This window comes from Chlorocebus sabaeus, chromosome 25 (assembly GCF_047675955.1).
Source record: "Chlorocebus sabaeus isolate Y175 chromosome 25, mChlSab1.0.hap1, whole genome shotgun sequence".
In the NCBI taxonomy this organism is placed as follows: Eukaryota; Metazoa; Chordata; class Mammalia; order Primates; family Cercopithecidae; genus Chlorocebus; species Chlorocebus sabaeus.
This window is the reverse complement of record NC_132928.1, coordinates 69,392,248-69,408,793: the sequence shown is the minus strand read 5'-3', so window position 1 is coordinate 69,408,793 and position 16,546 is coordinate 69,392,248. Positions and strand designations below refer to the sequence as shown.

Below are 16,546 nucleotides of genomic sequence, written 5' to 3'. Positions count from 1 at the left end.
GTAAGACCCCATCTCTACAAAAAAATACAAAAATTAACCAGCCTGGTGACACGTGCTTGTAGTCCTAGCTACTTAGGAGGCTGAGGTGGGAGAATCACCTGAGCCCAGGAGGTTGAGGCCACAGTGAGCCATGATTGCACCACTGCACTCCAACCTCAACAACAGAGCCAGACCCTGTCTCAAAAAAAAAAAAAAAAACAACATTGGTACCATTCAGAGACAGTATCAGATGGGGTGTTTGACTGGGTTGGTTCACCTGTCAGATGGTAAAGTAGGTGTTCTTAGGTGAGCTCAAGGAAGAGAGAAATCTCCCATGGAGCAGGACAAAAACTCACTTGATCTTGATTATCTATATTTATAAAGACTGTGAAAGTAGGACCATGAAAATTTTCTGATCTTTGGAGTTACCACTGTGAAGCAGAATTCACCAGTCCTTGAATTGTTCATCAACCTATCTTGTATTCCCTATAAATATTAATGTAGACTAGCCTTATCTTTCTTATCTACAAAATATTATTTTTATTAGAAGAATCTAAGTGTAAATCAGTAGCCAAAAATCAGAGATCTGATTTATTAGCTGTTCTCTCTTTTTATTTATACGTGGACTTTAATAATCATCATCATTATTATTATTACAGGCCATGGTTGCTTGTTATCCGGGCAATGGAACGGGTTATGTACGTCATGTTGATAATCCAAATGGAGATGGAAGATGTGTGACATGTATATATTATCTTAATAAAGACTGGGATGCCAAGGTATGCAACTTAATTGAGCATTTATTTTTTTCTTACAAAAGCATTACGTTCATCCTTCTGATAGGTGAGACTGTCACAGACACAGGTAAAAATTTTCCGCTTAAGTTTGTTTCAGTCTCAGGTATTAGGAGTGGATTTTTGTAAAATGAAACAAATACTAGTCTAAGTTATACAACATAATACCTGTAGTTAACAATGTAGTGTTGTGCACTTAAACATTTAAGAGAGTAGATTCCATGTTCAGTGTTCTAAACACACACACGCGCGCGCACACACACACACACGAGGTTAAGGGAAGGGAAACGGAACTTTGAGAGGTGATGGATATGTTTATTATCTTGGTTGTGGTGTGTCACGGGGGTGTGCATATACATCCAAACTCATCAAATCGTAAATGTTAAAGATACGCATTTTTGTGTATCAGTTATAACTCAATAAAACCATATAAAGTACTGATATAGCTTTAAAAGTGGATTCATTTATTTTCAGATATTAGAGCATTTATCTAAAATCTAACTTTTTTAGAAAGGTGACCTTTATTAAAATATTTTCCTTTTAATAGTTTTTAGACAAACACTTCTGAGAACAGTTGTTTTATAATGGCTTTGGGGGAGATTATCTATAGATAATTGTTAAGGAAATAAGGATTATTTGCTATGTTATTCTTTGCATTTTTGTAAAAATATTATATGGCATTGAGTTGTTTAATTGAATATTGGAGGCAGGATTCAGTCTTTCCCTGATTATTAAAAAACTGGAATTTTATCAGTACTGACAAGCCCTGTAAAACCAATTAGAATGTACAGTATATTTAATCTCTCTTGTTTTAAATATATATTTTCTTAATATTAGCGTGAGTCTCATTAAATTTAAATGATTTTTTAAAATATGTCATGTATTACTACAGTAGAGACTGTACAGACTAATTTTTTGGTTGATTTTTTAAAATCTTAAGTAAAATATTCAAATAGAAAAGTGGCTTGTGTATAGTTCAGTGGATTTTCACAAAGTGAACATACTTGTGTAGCCAGGTGTAAAGGTCAAATAACCTTTAAAACACCTCTTTCTCTGCATCCCCCAAAACACACACATGGAAACTGCCTGAGTCTTAAATGTACAGAAACCTAATCCTACCCTAAAAAGTGTTTTAAGTTTAGAATATGCTCACAGTGCTCCAGTAATCTTTTTAAAACACACACTGATTTGAAGAGTTTTCTCTGCCCTAGTCCAGGTTCAGAATGGAGCTAAACTTTCTGCTAAGTATATATTAAGGCATTATGTCAACAAGCATGGTTTTTCTGTTACAGCTTTCAAAGTTTGAAGTAGAGAAATAAATTTTGTAATTGAATTTGAGCCCAAGGCGCAAAACAGATTGGTGTAACTTTAGTTAAAATTTAAAAATTGACTTTTTTTCAGATTTTGTGAATAGCTAGAAAGCTAGAAATATGTTTCATCAACTTCTAACTTCTAGATTTTGTTAGGCTTTTTCTAGGCTGATCTTAAAATTTCTATAAGACTTAGGGTCATTAATATGTAGGTTTTAAATTAGGACATAGGCAGAAAAACATCCCTAGTGTTTTTATATGTAGAATAGAAGTTTTCCGTTGCAAGATTGCACTGAATATGTAGTGTGCCAGATGTTCTGGATGCTAGGGATATAGCAGAAATGGAATTAGCCCTGGCAGAGCTTAGGATCTATTGGAGGATACAGATCGGAAAGATTGACAGTTACAGATAGTTATGCAAAGTGTCAAGACAGATTGCTATGAGAGCACACAAGAGGGCCACCTAATTCAGAGGAGGAAGAGTGGATGTGTCAAGTAGCCATTTCTCTTAAAACATTTTCAGCAGGTCACCTGTGGTACTCCCAGTGACTTGAGTCAAAGGGAAGGGAGCAGGAAAAAAGAAAGAAAACATGTTCTCAGTTTGGAGGTTCTTCAGATATTTGCATAGTAGCCTGGGGAATCACTCAGAACAACACTGGAACCTGAGGAGGTTGGCAGGGGTATCAAAGTAGCTAGAATTTAATTTACCTGATGGTGAGCCTGATAAACCTTTTCTTTAACTATAGATTCTAGGTTTAGGCTCAAAGTCCATGCTGTCCTGACCAGGTGTTAAGAGTTTCTTTCAATTTTAAGAGTCTACCTGCTTAGGAGTGTAGTTATTCAAGAGTAAGGAGCTACTTGGTTGGTTGAGTTTTGCCTAGCCCCAGATCTTAAACACCACAAGGACAAAGTCTGTCTGCATTATTCCCTACTCTGCACCCAGAGTCCACCACAGTTCCCACTGTGATTTGATGCCTAGTTGGTGTTTAGGTAAATAATAATCCTTTATGGATAGGATCAAGTTTCACAAGCAGGTGGTGCATCAAGCCCAATCTGGAAAGGGAGAGCCACAGGTTCTAATGGACTACATGCTGATGGTGATGGTGATGGTGATGATGACAATAATGATGGTCATAATAAATGATGACACTTTCTACTGATATACTGAATTATTTAAATGAGAGGTATTTGTGACTATCCTATTGTTTATTGAAATTTAAAGTATGGTAAACTATTTATTTGACATAATCTATTTCTAATAATTTTTTCAAAATTTCTTGAAGTCTATTTCAAGAGTGGGTTAAGCATATCATTAGCATACATAAATAAATCTTTAGTAGTTTTAAAACCTTTCAAGCATCATTTTAAGACTTTTAAATTCAGATAACATTCTTGTGTTTCATCAGATATTTATAAAAATCCCTAAAATGGCTGGGCACAGTGGCTCACAGCTGTAATCCCAGCACTTTGGGAGGCTGAGGTGGGCAGATGACCTGAGGTCAGGAGTTCGAGTTCAGCCTGACCAACATGGTAAAAACACATCTCTACTAAAAATACGAAAATTAGCCGGGCATGGTGGCGCATCCCTGTAATCCCAGCTACTCAGGAGGCTGAGGCCGGAGAATTGCTTGTACCTAGGAGGCGGAGATTGTAGTGAGCTGAGATTGTGTCACTACACTCCAGCCTGGGTAACAGCGAGACTCCATCTCAATAAATAAATAAATAAATATCCCTGAAATAAGAACTAAATTTTTCCTTGCATCAATGCATATACTTTTAAAATTGCAGCTCATCTTCATACTTTATTAATTGAGATGTATTTGTGAATAATCCAATTAAGACATTGAAATTGTCTCTTTTTTTTCCCCTAAATTTAATCTTGTAGCATTTTTGGTTACTCCTACTTACAGATTTGTCTCTTTTCCTAGGTAAGTGGAGGTATACTTCGAATTTTTCCAGAAGGCAAAGCCCAGTTTGCTGACATTGAACCCAAATTTGATAGACTGCTGTTTTTCTGGTCTGACCGTCGCAACCCTCATGAAGTACAACCAGCATATGCTACAAGGTAGTATTCCTTTTCAGAAAAAATTGGTTTAGAGTATGGTAGGACAGGAGGGAATCTGTAGAGTAAACTTGAAAGCTTCCTAATGAGTATTTTCCTGCCAGGTACTTTTCACAGTCATTTTAATTTGAATAATTGTATAAGATTTATGTTGCACAGTCATCTGAATTCAAATAATTGTATAAGACTCATTAACAGTTAGTACTAAATGTGTCTTTCTCTGCACAGCCACTCTGAAGAAAGGGAAGCACAGGCCCTCCCATCTTTCTAGCACTCTCTCCTTGCTTTGTGCATCTCTTAACTACTATCCATTCTTTGATTTTTGTAAGAGTATTTTACTTGGGAGAGAGAAAGATCAAGAAAAGCAAAAGGATTTTTTTAAAAGGTGGTGAGGGACAAAAGAGAGGGACAACATAGGAAAATGGATACATAGTAGAAAAATCAGAGGTAACCAGAGAGTAGAAGTGAAGAGAAAAACGGAAGAAAGAAAAGTAGAGAACAGGTTACCATGTGTAGCAGTTAATGTTAGAAAAATGATCCTATTAGTTTTACAAATAGTGAGCATCTGTTTCATTATACTTTTTCTACAGGGTATTTGCAACCTATTATGTTTAGTGCTTTATTTTAAATGCTTTTTTAAAAAACATTTATCCTGACTCAAAATGCTCTGGCCGTCAAAACAAGATACTGTAGACATTATCATGAAAGTAAATATTTGTAGAAAAATAGTACCGATTTTAAAATACTTACTTTTTATTATGGAAAGGTCTTGGAACATTCTGATAGTGAGCTCCTGGCATTCATTTGCTGTATCTGGCTTAGGAGATGCCAGGGCGGCGAGAAAGAGGCACAGGCTTAGATGTGCTGGGTGGAAAGTTGGCGTTAGTAGTGATGGTCGACTCTAACGACTTGATTATCAGCTGTACCTTTTTTCTTCCTGCATTCTGAGATGTGTTGCCTGCATCCTAATTCACATAATAAGTAGCAAGCTAAGCAGGTTGTAGCCAGAGATGGTAAGAAATCCTGAATGGAAACCAAATAAAGACTGTCACATCACATAATGTGCCCTTTTCAATTCAGTGTCTCTTCCCAGTGGCATCCCAGTGCCGTCTCTGCCCCCTGCTGCTTCTGTAAAGATTTTCTGACCCAGAAACTGCCTCATAGACCTTCCTTTTTATGAAATCTTGAGTGTTTGGTTGTGTCCTTTTTAGATAAATAAATAACAGACATTTGGGAGTTTATAGTAAATAAATGCCAGATGACATGGAGGCTAGGTGCTACAGGAGTTAAGAGGAACAAAGGTGGTGCTACATTGGAGAGATGGGCAAGTGCGCCTTGAAGGGAGAGGCTTAGCTGGCGTAGGTGAGGAGAGGCAAGGAGTGCAGTCGTGTTAGTAAAGTTCTGGGGGAAAAGGCGTAGTTGTTCCAGTTAAGGCACAGAAAATCATGTGAGGAAAAGGATTCTTGAAGTAGAATCCTATTCTGATCTTATCTATAGTGGGTGTTAAGGCTGGAAAGTTAGAATGACATAAGGTAAGTTGTTGATCCAGATAGTAGAATTCTGATTGCTAAGTAACTAAAAGTTTAGGGCATGGGCAAAAGATACATACAATTATGTATCTGAGCCCTTTCCGATTTCCAGGGCCACCCGAAAGTAGAAGAAGCCACATGGTAAGAAAGGTAGTGGCAGTCTGAAAACAGCAGAGTCTGGTCTGGAAGTCAGGAGGCCTCCTTAGATCTCAGCTCTGTGATTCACCAGTGGTGGGGTCTGTACACCTCAGGCTCCCAGTTGTCCAAACTCACAGACTCTTTACTTCAAAATACGTTACGTGATTTTTCATTCTGTCATATTTACTGGCTCTATATCTGATCAATGTTGCTTTTTCCCCTGTGACCACTGACCACAATCCACAATATATTTGAACTAATTGCTATATTCTGCCTAGGAACTGGTGATTTGTAGTATACTTTCACTTTCTATAGCATTTGTACATTTTACCCATTATTTATATCAGAAGGTATAACTATGTCTTTTGTAGTATTTAATAAACCAGAGATGCCTCACTTATTGGTGGAATGAAATATTCTAAGTAAGTCAGATTTTCAGAAAAATGAAGTTTAGACAAAGTTTAAACACAAAACACAGTATAATTGCTTTGATAAAAATCCTTAAAACTTCTTAGTGTAATTTAACTTTGTCAAGGTTGTAATTGTAAACATCCATCATTACTCTTTGCTATAATGTAGTGATGTCCTCAGAGACTGTTGAAACTGTTAGCCTGCAATGCCTTGAGTCCTTTTATCTGTTTCTTTTCTTTTCTTTTAGTACTTATGCTATTGATAATGTGCTTTTTCTGTAACAGCCATTCTTTTACCCTTTCATTGTCTCTCTTTTTTTTTAAAGATGGAGGCTCACACTGTCACCTAGGCTGGAGTGCAGTGGTGTGATCTCGGCTCACTGCAACCTCCACCTCCCAAGTTCAAGTGATTCTCCTGCCTCAGCCTCCTGAGTAGCTGAGGCTACTACAGGCATGTGCCACCACGCACGGCTGATTTTTTTTTTTTTTTTTTTTTTTAGTAGAGATGGGGTTTCACTATATTGGCCAGGTTGGTCTTAAAGTCCTGACCTCGCGATGCACCCATCTCGGCCTCCCAAAGTGCTGGGATTACAGGCGTGAGCCATCGTGCCTGGCCTGTTGTCTCTTTCTGATCTGCAGTTCCCTAGCAAAAAATAAGTAATTGAAATAAGTGTTAAGAAAGTCACAAAAACTCATCAACTTCAGGCATCAATTTTAGCCTCCCCTGGTTCTCAGCTATACTCTTTAGCACCGAGGTTACTGTATAAATAAGCTGTTAAATTTATCCTTTGATATCATTCCAATTTAGGCATAATTTTGGCATTACAAGTTTTAATATACCATTGCAGCAAAATACCACTTTTTCCCCGCAGTGTGATCATTCTTATCCTATTCTAAATTTTCTTTTAGGTACGCAATAACTGTTTGGTATTTTGATGCAGATGAGAGAGCACGAGCTAAAGTAAAATATCTAACAGGTAAACGTCATTTGGGGCCAGGATATATTGGTACAGAAATACCCTGCAATCAGGTGATGCTTTCAGGAAACTCAAGCATAGCCTTTGTTAACACGACGAATACTTACTTTTTGTTTCTTATCAGATTTCTTATTTGCCTTGTTTTTTAAGACTTAAGTCATCTTTATTGTTATCTTTAACCAAAAAAATTGTCAAAGGATGCGGAAAATTTGAGGCAAAGAAGTCTGAGTAAATTATTCAAATACAGACTGAGTTTTCTGTGATTATCCTTCTCAGTTAAAGGCCACTTAACTCTAGGTAACGGCCATCTGGTTTCCTCTCATTCACTCCTTAAATTAATACCCTTTCCTTTTCAAATGTGTGTGCTCTAAACAGTACTCTAGATCTTCCATGTTAAATGTAGACATGAAGAAAATTAATACAAAGAAGATGAATTGAAATGCCAAAATCAGTAAGTGACACAGACGTGTAGATTCCCTATCTGCTAATGGTGTACATAGGTCAGTCAGCACTCCTGTACTGAACCTGAAGATCCTTCAATTATGCTAGTTCCCCTTCTCTTCCACTTATGAACTGCCTCTCTGAGAGCAGGGGGTCTGTTTCCCATCTGATGGACCACTTACCTTCTTTTCTTTAACTCTACTTTCTATCTCCAAAAATCCACTGAGTATTCACATTACTGATTAGCTGTGTCTTCCAGAGCCATTGGTAATTGCACGTCAACCTTACATAAAAATGGAATATTCATGCATTTTCTATGTATTTTTAAAGCCATTATTTGTGGCAGAAGCTCATTAGTGTGCTTTCAGAGACACTGAACACTCTGTTGAAGAAATTCAAATGGCTTTTAAAATAAAAAGACAAAATCATTATCTCTGTGTAGAGGATAGTTTTATCCTTGAAGGTTTACTATTTGAAACCTCATGACAATAAAATGCTGAGGGAAGTTTTTGAAAGTACAAGTGTGATAGTTTTCAGATGATGTTTGCAAAGTTGAAATATTGTCCATACTATTAGGAATTCAGTGGAATGCAGTAGCAGAAGCTCTCTGGTGCTTAGCAAATGAATGAATTTTTTTTTTTTTTTTTTTTTGCCTTGCAGGTGAAAAAGGTGTGAGGGTTGAACTCAATAAACCTTCAGATTCAGTCGGTAAAGATGTCTTCTAGAGCCTTTGATCCAGCAATACCCCACTTCATCTACAATAATTGTTGACGCTATTTGTTAACTTGTGAATAAGAATAAATGGGATAAAGAAAAATAGACAACCAGTTCGCATTTTAATAAGGAAACAGAAACAACTTTTTGTGTTGCATCAAACAGAAGATTTTGACTGCTGTGACTTTGTACTGCATGATCAACTTCGAATCTGTGATTGCTTACAGGAAGAAGATAAGCTACTAATTGAAAATGGTTTTTACGTCTGGATATGAAATAAGTGCCCTGTGTAGAATTTTTTTCATTCTTATATTTTGCCAGATCTGTTATCTAGCTGAGTTCATTTCATCTCTCCCTTTTTTATATCAAGTTTGAATTTGGGATAATTTTTCTATATTAGGTACAGTTTATCTAAACTGAATTGAGAAAAAATTACAGTATTATTCCTCAAAATAACATCAATCTATTTTTGTAAACCTCTTCATACTATTAAATTTTGCCCTAAAAGACCTCTTAATAATGATTGTTGCCAGTGACTGATGATTAATTTTATTTTACTTAAAATAAGAAAAGGAGCACTTTAATTACAACTGAAAAATCAGATTGTTTTGTAGTCCTTCCTATCTTACACTAATTTGAACTCTTCAAGATTGCTGCTTTTTTTGACATTGTCGGTAATGAAACCTAATTGTAAAACAGTTGCCATTTACTACCAATAACTTTTAGTTAATGTTTTATAAGGAAAAAGTCACAATAAGAAGAGTTTAATTTTTTTTTCCTTTGTTTGTTTTTTGAGACAGTCTTGCTCTGTTACCCAGGCTGGAGCACAGTGGTGCATTCTCGGCTCACTGCAGACTCCGCCTCCCAAGTTCAAGCAATCCTCCCACCTCAGCCTCCCAACTAGCTGGGCCTACAGGCACACACCACCATGCCTGACTAATTTTTGTATTTTTAGTAGAGACGGGGTTTTGCCATGTTGCCTAGGCTGGGGTTTAAGTTAAATTTTTTTAAAAACTAAAGTGACTGGCACTAAGTGAACTTGAGATTATCCTCAGCTTCAAGTTCCTAAGATAAGGGCTTTCTTAAGCTTTCAGGTATATGTATCCTGTAGATGTAGACAATAATGTCCCATTTCTAAGTCTTTTCCTTTTGATTCTCCTTAAATTGATCGTACTTCCAAATTTGCTGTATGTTTTTTTCCTAATGCTGTGATCTATCTGATCTGCAGACAAGAACCTTGTCTCTGTTGAAGAGCATCAGGGGGAGATTATGTACACATTGAAACCGAAGTGTGTTGTTACTGACTTAATGTGCAGTAACTCCTCACATATCTGTTAAGGCATTTCCCAGATGTGATGCCAGCCTTCTTACGTGTACTGAAAGATGTTTAGCTTAGAAAAAACAAAACACGTGCAAAATCAGATAATTTTGTTTTGTTTCATGGGTTTTATTTACTTTTTAAACAACGAAGGAATATTAGAAAATCACACAAGGCCTCCCAGACTTGTTATGTAAAGAATGAATTGGGACGGATGGCTTAGACTTCACTTTCCTAGGCTTTTTAGCAAAACCTAAAGGGTGGTATCCATATTTTGCATGAATTATGGGTGTAAGACCTTGCCCGCTTAGGTTTTCTATCTCTGTCCTTGATCTTCTTTGCCAAAATGTGAGTATACAGAATTTTTCTGTATATTTCAACTGTTTTTAGCATCTGTATAGTTTGTATTCAATTAGAGACCTTTTCTATGGGAAGCTCAGTAATTTTTATTAAAAGATTGCCATTGCTATTCATGTAAAACATGAAAAAAAAATTGGGTAGTGAAGCCAACAGTGTGGACTTAGGGTGAGATTGAATGTTCAGTATAGTGACCTCACTTAGGAGAATTTGCAGGAGAAAGTGAGAGTTTCTTGTTGTTTTTTCCTCGCCCATATTCAGTTTTGTTCTACTTCTTCCCCTTGCTTCCAGGTGATAACATCACTTCTCTACAGTAAGTGCCTCTGCCAGCCCAACCCGGGAGCACAAGTTGTCTTTGCCATCTGGTCTATAGTACAGTGCGCGGCGTTAGGCCACAACTCAAAAGCATTATCTTTTTTAGGGTTAGTAGAAATTGTTTTATGTTGATGGGAGGTTTGTTTGATTATCAAGATGTACAGCCACAGCCTTTTAATTTGGGAGCCCCTGTTGTCATTCAAATGTGTACCTCTACAGTTGTAAAAAGTATCAGATTCTACTATCTGTGGGTTGTGCTTGCCAGACAGGTCTTATATTGTATATTTTTTGGAAAAGTTTATATACTCTCTTGGAAATCATTGTGAAAAGATCAAGAAATCAGGTTGGCCATTTCTTTAATATCCATTCATTTCATGTTAGTGGGACTATTAACTTGTCACCAAGCAGGACTCTATTTCAAACAAAATTTAAAACTGTTTGTGGCCTATATGTGTTTAATCCTGGTTAAAGATAAAGCTTCATAATGCTGTTTTTATTCAACACATTAACCAGCTGTAAAACACAGACCTTTATCAATAGTAGGCAAAGATTTTCGGGATTCATATACAGATAGACTATAAAGTCATGTAATTTGAAAAGCAGTGTTTCATTATGAAAGAGCTCTCAAGTTGCTTGTAAAGCTAATCTAATTAAAAAGATGTATAAATGTTCTTGAAAACATTATGGTGGTTATTTCCAGCTGTCTTTGTTTTTTAATCGTTTATCATACATTGGCTTTCCAAATGATCCCTTTCATCAGATAAAGCTTTTCTGGCTTAGTGTAGAACATTTGGTGTAACTTTCTATAAATGACAATGAAGGAAAGAGAACAGTAAACATAGGAGTTCAACAATTTTAGAAACATCCCTGGGGTCATTGGACTGTGTGTGGGATCCATGAATTCTGTTTGGATTCTCAGCAGTTGAATTCTTGCCCTTTTAATAGGATTTTAAAAATTATTTTAACATTCATAGCTGTTGACAGATCTGTATCTGGATTTTAAAAATTATTTTAATAGGATTTTAAAAATTATTTTAACATTCATAGCTGTTGACAGATCTGTATCACCCCTCTGCTGCAAAAGGAAGTGGGGTTAGGCGTTTATCTCTAATTGTCATAGATGTACCATTGTGTATATGCAAAAAAGTTTAATTTGTGTGGTCATACACTAAAATATGAGAGCTCTTATTAAGGTGAGATCAAAATACATGTTTATACATCTGTTATTTTAAAAAAAAAATTTCCATGGTGTTATTTTCCAGCCTTAGAACATTTGGGAATTGCACTGAAATATAGCTGGGTGGATTGAAGGAAAGGGCAAATGAGTTTGAGATGACGTTTGAGATGTACTTTTTGTATATAAAAAAGCCTTAGGTCTCATACACCTTAAACAGTTGTATGAGACCTAAATGAAATACAGTGTGCAAAGTGCCTTACAATGCATGGAACAAAGTAGGCCTTCAACAAGGATTATTCCCCTTTCCTTTAATAATATGGTAGCATAATTGCAGAGAGAGAGAGAATTGGGTTAATGAACTTTAAATAGCTAATGGTTTTATCAGTTGTAAATGTGAATCATTTGGAAGCAGGAGTGTTGTTTTTATTAATGACAGGTCTTACTTTATAGCTTAGATTTAAATTAAATCACTGGTGCAAGGCACTGCGTCAGATTATTTTCCCAAAGTGCATGTGATCCAAGAAGAGAGCTGTATTTGGGTGTGAACTGCAATGATACATATTTATGTCATATCTAATAACATAATTGTATGTTGGATTTTTTCAGTTAGTTTGTAAATATTCAGAAGTAACTATCTAGTCTCCATTGCTTCGAAGATAATTGTTTAGACTTCTCAGGTCATGAATTTATCCCCCAGATTCTGTTTTTGGTTTGAATTTTATCTGAACCATGGCGATGCGCAAGTATGTACCATGGCACCAGTGAGATGTGTGCAGGGCATGGCCTCGTGAGCTGGAAATACTTTCATAAGTAGAACACACTACATGTAAGTGACTTCACAAGATAGGGAGAGCCTAAACAGCTGTGAGTAGCTGAAGCTCTTTTTATTAAATAATTACTAAACAATCGTCTAAAATTATTGATAATTTTTGCTCTGAACAAGATATCCTTGGGGTCAAAAAGTTACTGGATAAGGTCTTTCCTTCATTGAGATTAGGATGTTTTCTGCCAAAATTATTCCAAATGTCTTCTTCAAAATACCTTTATACTTTTTTTCCCTAGCACGTGCAAAATGTAGGCAAAGCAAATTTTGTCTCCATTTATAATTGAAACAGGATCAGAGAAGTGACTTGCTCACAGTCACAAAGCTTGTAAATGGTAGAGAGCCAGGAATTGAGCGTGGGCTTTTCTTGTTTAATTTTGTTCAAGTGGCTAAGTCAACTTGTCTGTGGTTGTTAAGAAAAACAGTAGTCCCAGTTGGTCATGGTGGCTCAGCCTGTAATCCCAGCACTTTGGGAGGCCAAGGCAGGCAGATCACTGAGGCAGGAGTTGGAGACCGGCCTGGCCAACATGGTGAAACATTGTCTCTACCAAAAATACAAAAATTAGCCTGGTGTGGTGACACACACCTGTAGTTCCAGCTACTCAGGAGGCTGAGGCAGGAGAATCACTTGAACCTGGGAGGCAGAGGTTGCAGTGAGTCTGTGCCACTGCACTCCAGCCTGGGCAACAGAATGAGACTCTGTCTCCAAAAAAAAAAAAAAAAAATTACTGCCTTTAAAAATTCTTAATTTAAAAAAATTAAAAAACTGTAGTCCCTCACCTTCTTCCCCTGAGAAAACAAGTTTGAACTGTTTTAAATGATTCTTTGGATATCTCTCCGCCTAGTAGTTTAGATAATATAATTGCATTGCTGTATCTTGATTTTTTTCAGTGTTACGCGTTTTCTCCTAACTTCTCCACATGGCAGATCTCTCTCCAAGGTTCCCTCCATCTCTACCACACATAGGCAAGCAGACATCCATCTCCCCTGGTCTTCCTTCTGTTATTATGCTGTAACCAAGATCAGGTTTGTGTTCCCGTTATGGCTGTGCTAGTCAAAGCTGAGACATACAGTAAAATCACGTTGACGTTACTTTCTTTCACAACTTACTTTTTCCCTTAATGTCTTCATTTTTTGTTTGTTCCCTGTGATTTCTAACTTGCATCCATCTGGAGTGGTTGCCCTTACCACGTGGGGCACAGCTGTCTGTCTTGGGTCTCCCTTCACCTATGTTCTAGAGATTCCCTTCACCACTCTGTTTCCTGGATCCCATGTTTTCATCTTCCTTGGTTTACTGAATGGAGCATGCCCTCTAATACTTCCTGTAGAAATGCATGGTGATAAATTTTCTGAGACCAGTATCTTTGTTTTACCACCACATTTCATTGGTAACTTTGGAAATCATGTTCCAGAATTTTGAAAGAATTGCCTCACTGCTTCTAAGTTCCTGTGTGGATACTGAGAAATCTGAAGCCATTCTTATTTCCGATTCTTTCTGTGTAATCTTTCTTTGTGGAAGCTCATAGACTATTCTTATCCCAGGACTCCATAGTTTTATAGTGTGCTTTAATGTGTGCCAGTTGTCAACCTCTGTGCTAGGAATGCAGACTGTAAAATCACACCCCACCAGTTTGGGACATTTGAAAAATTTTCTTCGTCCATTCTCTGTTCTCTCTTTCTGGCACTCCTTTGTCCAGGCAGGACCTTTACTGTTTTGAACCCATTGTTTTCTTCTCTAGTTACTGTGCATCTTTGTCTTGACTTTGGGTACATCTGTTTTCCCATTCTTCTGGTGAGGATATGATGTCTGCTATCAGGTTTCTAAATTTCAGGAACTCTTTTTTGTTCTCTAATTTTAAAGTATGTAATCTCTTAATTGATACAGTATTTAACATTTTTTTCTGTTTCAATTTTTGTCTTTCATGCTTAAAGTTTTCCTTAAATGTCTTGGTACTTCTTGCTTGTGTGTTTACATTTAAGAGGAAGGTACTTGAGCTTCTGGTTTTCCAAGGAATATTGGGTGCTTCCTAAATCTAAAGCTCTGTCGTAGTCTTCCAAAAACCATAAAGACAAAAGACAGCCATCACCCATAATCTGTGCCTACAGCATATCTATGAGACAGAAAAAAAATTCAACTTTGTCCTTTCTTTTTTTTTGAGACAGGGTCTTGCTCTGTCACCCAGGCTGGAGTGCAGTGAAATGATCAGGGTTCCCTGCAGCCTTGACTTCCCAGGCTCAAGTGGTTTTCCCACCTCAGCCTCCTGGGTAGCTGGGACCACAGGCACATGTCATGCCTGGGTAATTTTTTTTATTTTTTTGTAGAGACGAAGTCCCTCTCTCTCGTCTCAAGACCAGTTGCCCAGGCTGGTCTTGAACTCCTGGGCTTAAACGATCCTGCCCCCCTCGGTCTCCCAGAGTTGCTAGGATTACAGGATTGAGCCACCACGCTTGGCCAAAAAACTTCAACTTATGTGGAGGCAGAGAAAAGCACATCTGACACTAGAGCCAGCATCAGAACCCTCGTGAGGGCTGAGAGTCGGGTGGAAACTAGAGGGTAAAGACGGGGCAGCAGGGCCTAGAGTGGCAGTGGAAAGGAAAAAAAACAGGCCAGGTGTGATGGCTGGCACCTGTAATGCCAGCACTTAACTGGTAGCATTTAACTCTATCAACAACATTCTTGAATCAAGGAACTCAGCCACACAAACCCCTTGCCCCTGCCTACAGAGAACCAACTGGTTTTGCAAGACAAGGAAAGTAAAACCTTTTAAAATGAGCAGAAAATGGAAGATAACATCCATAAAAACTACCTGAAGAAAAAAATGAGAATTAATTTACAGCTGATGAAAATTCTCAACCACAGGCAGAAGAAAACTACCAATATCTAGTCTGAATTAAACAGGCCTTTGCAGAAATAAAAATTAACATGTGAAATTAGAAATTTAAATCTCAAAAGGAAAATGGACCAAAGGGGGAAAAAACACTGATGAAGCTGCGAAAAGTTGAAGTAACTCAGCAAAGGAATTGAAAAAGATGAACTAATTCAATTTAAGCTACAAGGTGACCAACTGGAAATACAATGAAGGGCACTGAAAAAAAGGTAGGGAAGCAGCCGAGAACAGAACAGTTACAAAGGGTTAGAAAGTAGGACACACACACGTGCTCCCTTGTGGTGTAGTTGCACAATAAAATGCCATACATCAGTGAAACCAAACGATCTACAAACCCAACAATTCGAATGACTCACGTGGAGAAGCTGGACCCCCACCTCTGCGCATGGATCCCACGAAGGTGGCTGTTTGAATATTTGGTGTTAAGAAAACAAACATATGTGGGTCCGTATAAAAATAAAGCCACTTAGACATGTGTAGACACATATGTGTATAGATACACACACATATATATGTTTCTTTTTAATTTTTATTTTATTTTTTTATTTTTGAGACAGACTCACTCTGTTGCCCAGGCTGGAGTGCAGTGATGCGATCTCGGCTCACTGCAACCTCTACCTCCTAGGTTAAAACAATCCTCGTGCCTCAACCACCCGAGTACCTGGGATTACAGATGCACACCACCACGCCGGGCTAATTTTTGTATTTTTCGTAGAGACAGGGTTTCACCATGTTGCCCAGACTGGTCTCAAACTCCTGGCCTCAAGGGACTCATCCACCTCGGCCTTCCAAAGACCTGGGATTACAGGCGTGTGCCACCGTGCCTAGCCAATATTTGCCTGTTGAATTATTTTAAAGGCGTACAAATACATATATGAGTCCTATGAGGAATCTTTTGTTTTTTTTAAAAAAAAGGTACCCTCCCAGCTTTCATGCAAGTCCAGGTTATATATTTAGTTTACCACGAATGCTTACAACCTGGAAATGATCTGGGTCTCAAGAGTGTTCTAGCTTGAAAATATGCCTTTAACTTTGATTCTTCAGAAGTATAGAGAAGAGTCAGTGTTCATTAAGGTGTTTATTTGCAAAGGTGTATAACCATGGAACATGAGAATACCTAGCCCTAACATTCACTTAACACCAAAAACTGCCTGTTTGCTCTTTCAGACCTGTCAGGTAGAGGCAAAGACATAGTTTAGAGTACTATAAGAAACAGTGCAGAAGTACAGGTCTTGCCTTCTAGAAGATACCCTGTTAAGCATGATCTTGTTTTGCCGTATCTGGATACCGGTTTCTTTCTTACAGGAGACTACT

At 37.5% G+C, this 16,546-nt stretch overlaps 1 protein-coding gene across 2 annotated transcripts in view; it reads left to right on the top strand.

Annotated features, from left to right (window-relative positions):
* EGLN1 (egl-9 family hypoxia inducible factor 1) overlaps positions 1–11,026 on the top strand; it is a 60,693-nt gene extending 49,667 nt beyond the window's left edge. Inside the window, exons 2-5 of one of the 2 annotated variants that reach the window (XM_007989796.3) lie at positions 639–758; positions 4,012–4,148; positions 7,132–7,199; positions 8,301–11,026. In XM_007989796.3, the coding sequence (XP_007987987.2) occupies positions 639–758; positions 4,012–4,148; positions 7,132–7,199; positions 8,301–8,365 (390 nt within the window). In that variant the 3' untranslated portion in view covers positions 8,366–11,026. The remainder of the gene's footprint in view (positions 1–638; positions 759–4,011; positions 4,149–7,131; positions 7,200–8,300) is intronic. The other variant, XM_007989797.3, reaches the window with a different exon arrangement.
* The last annotated feature ends 5,520 nt before the right edge of the window (positions 11,027–16,546 follow it).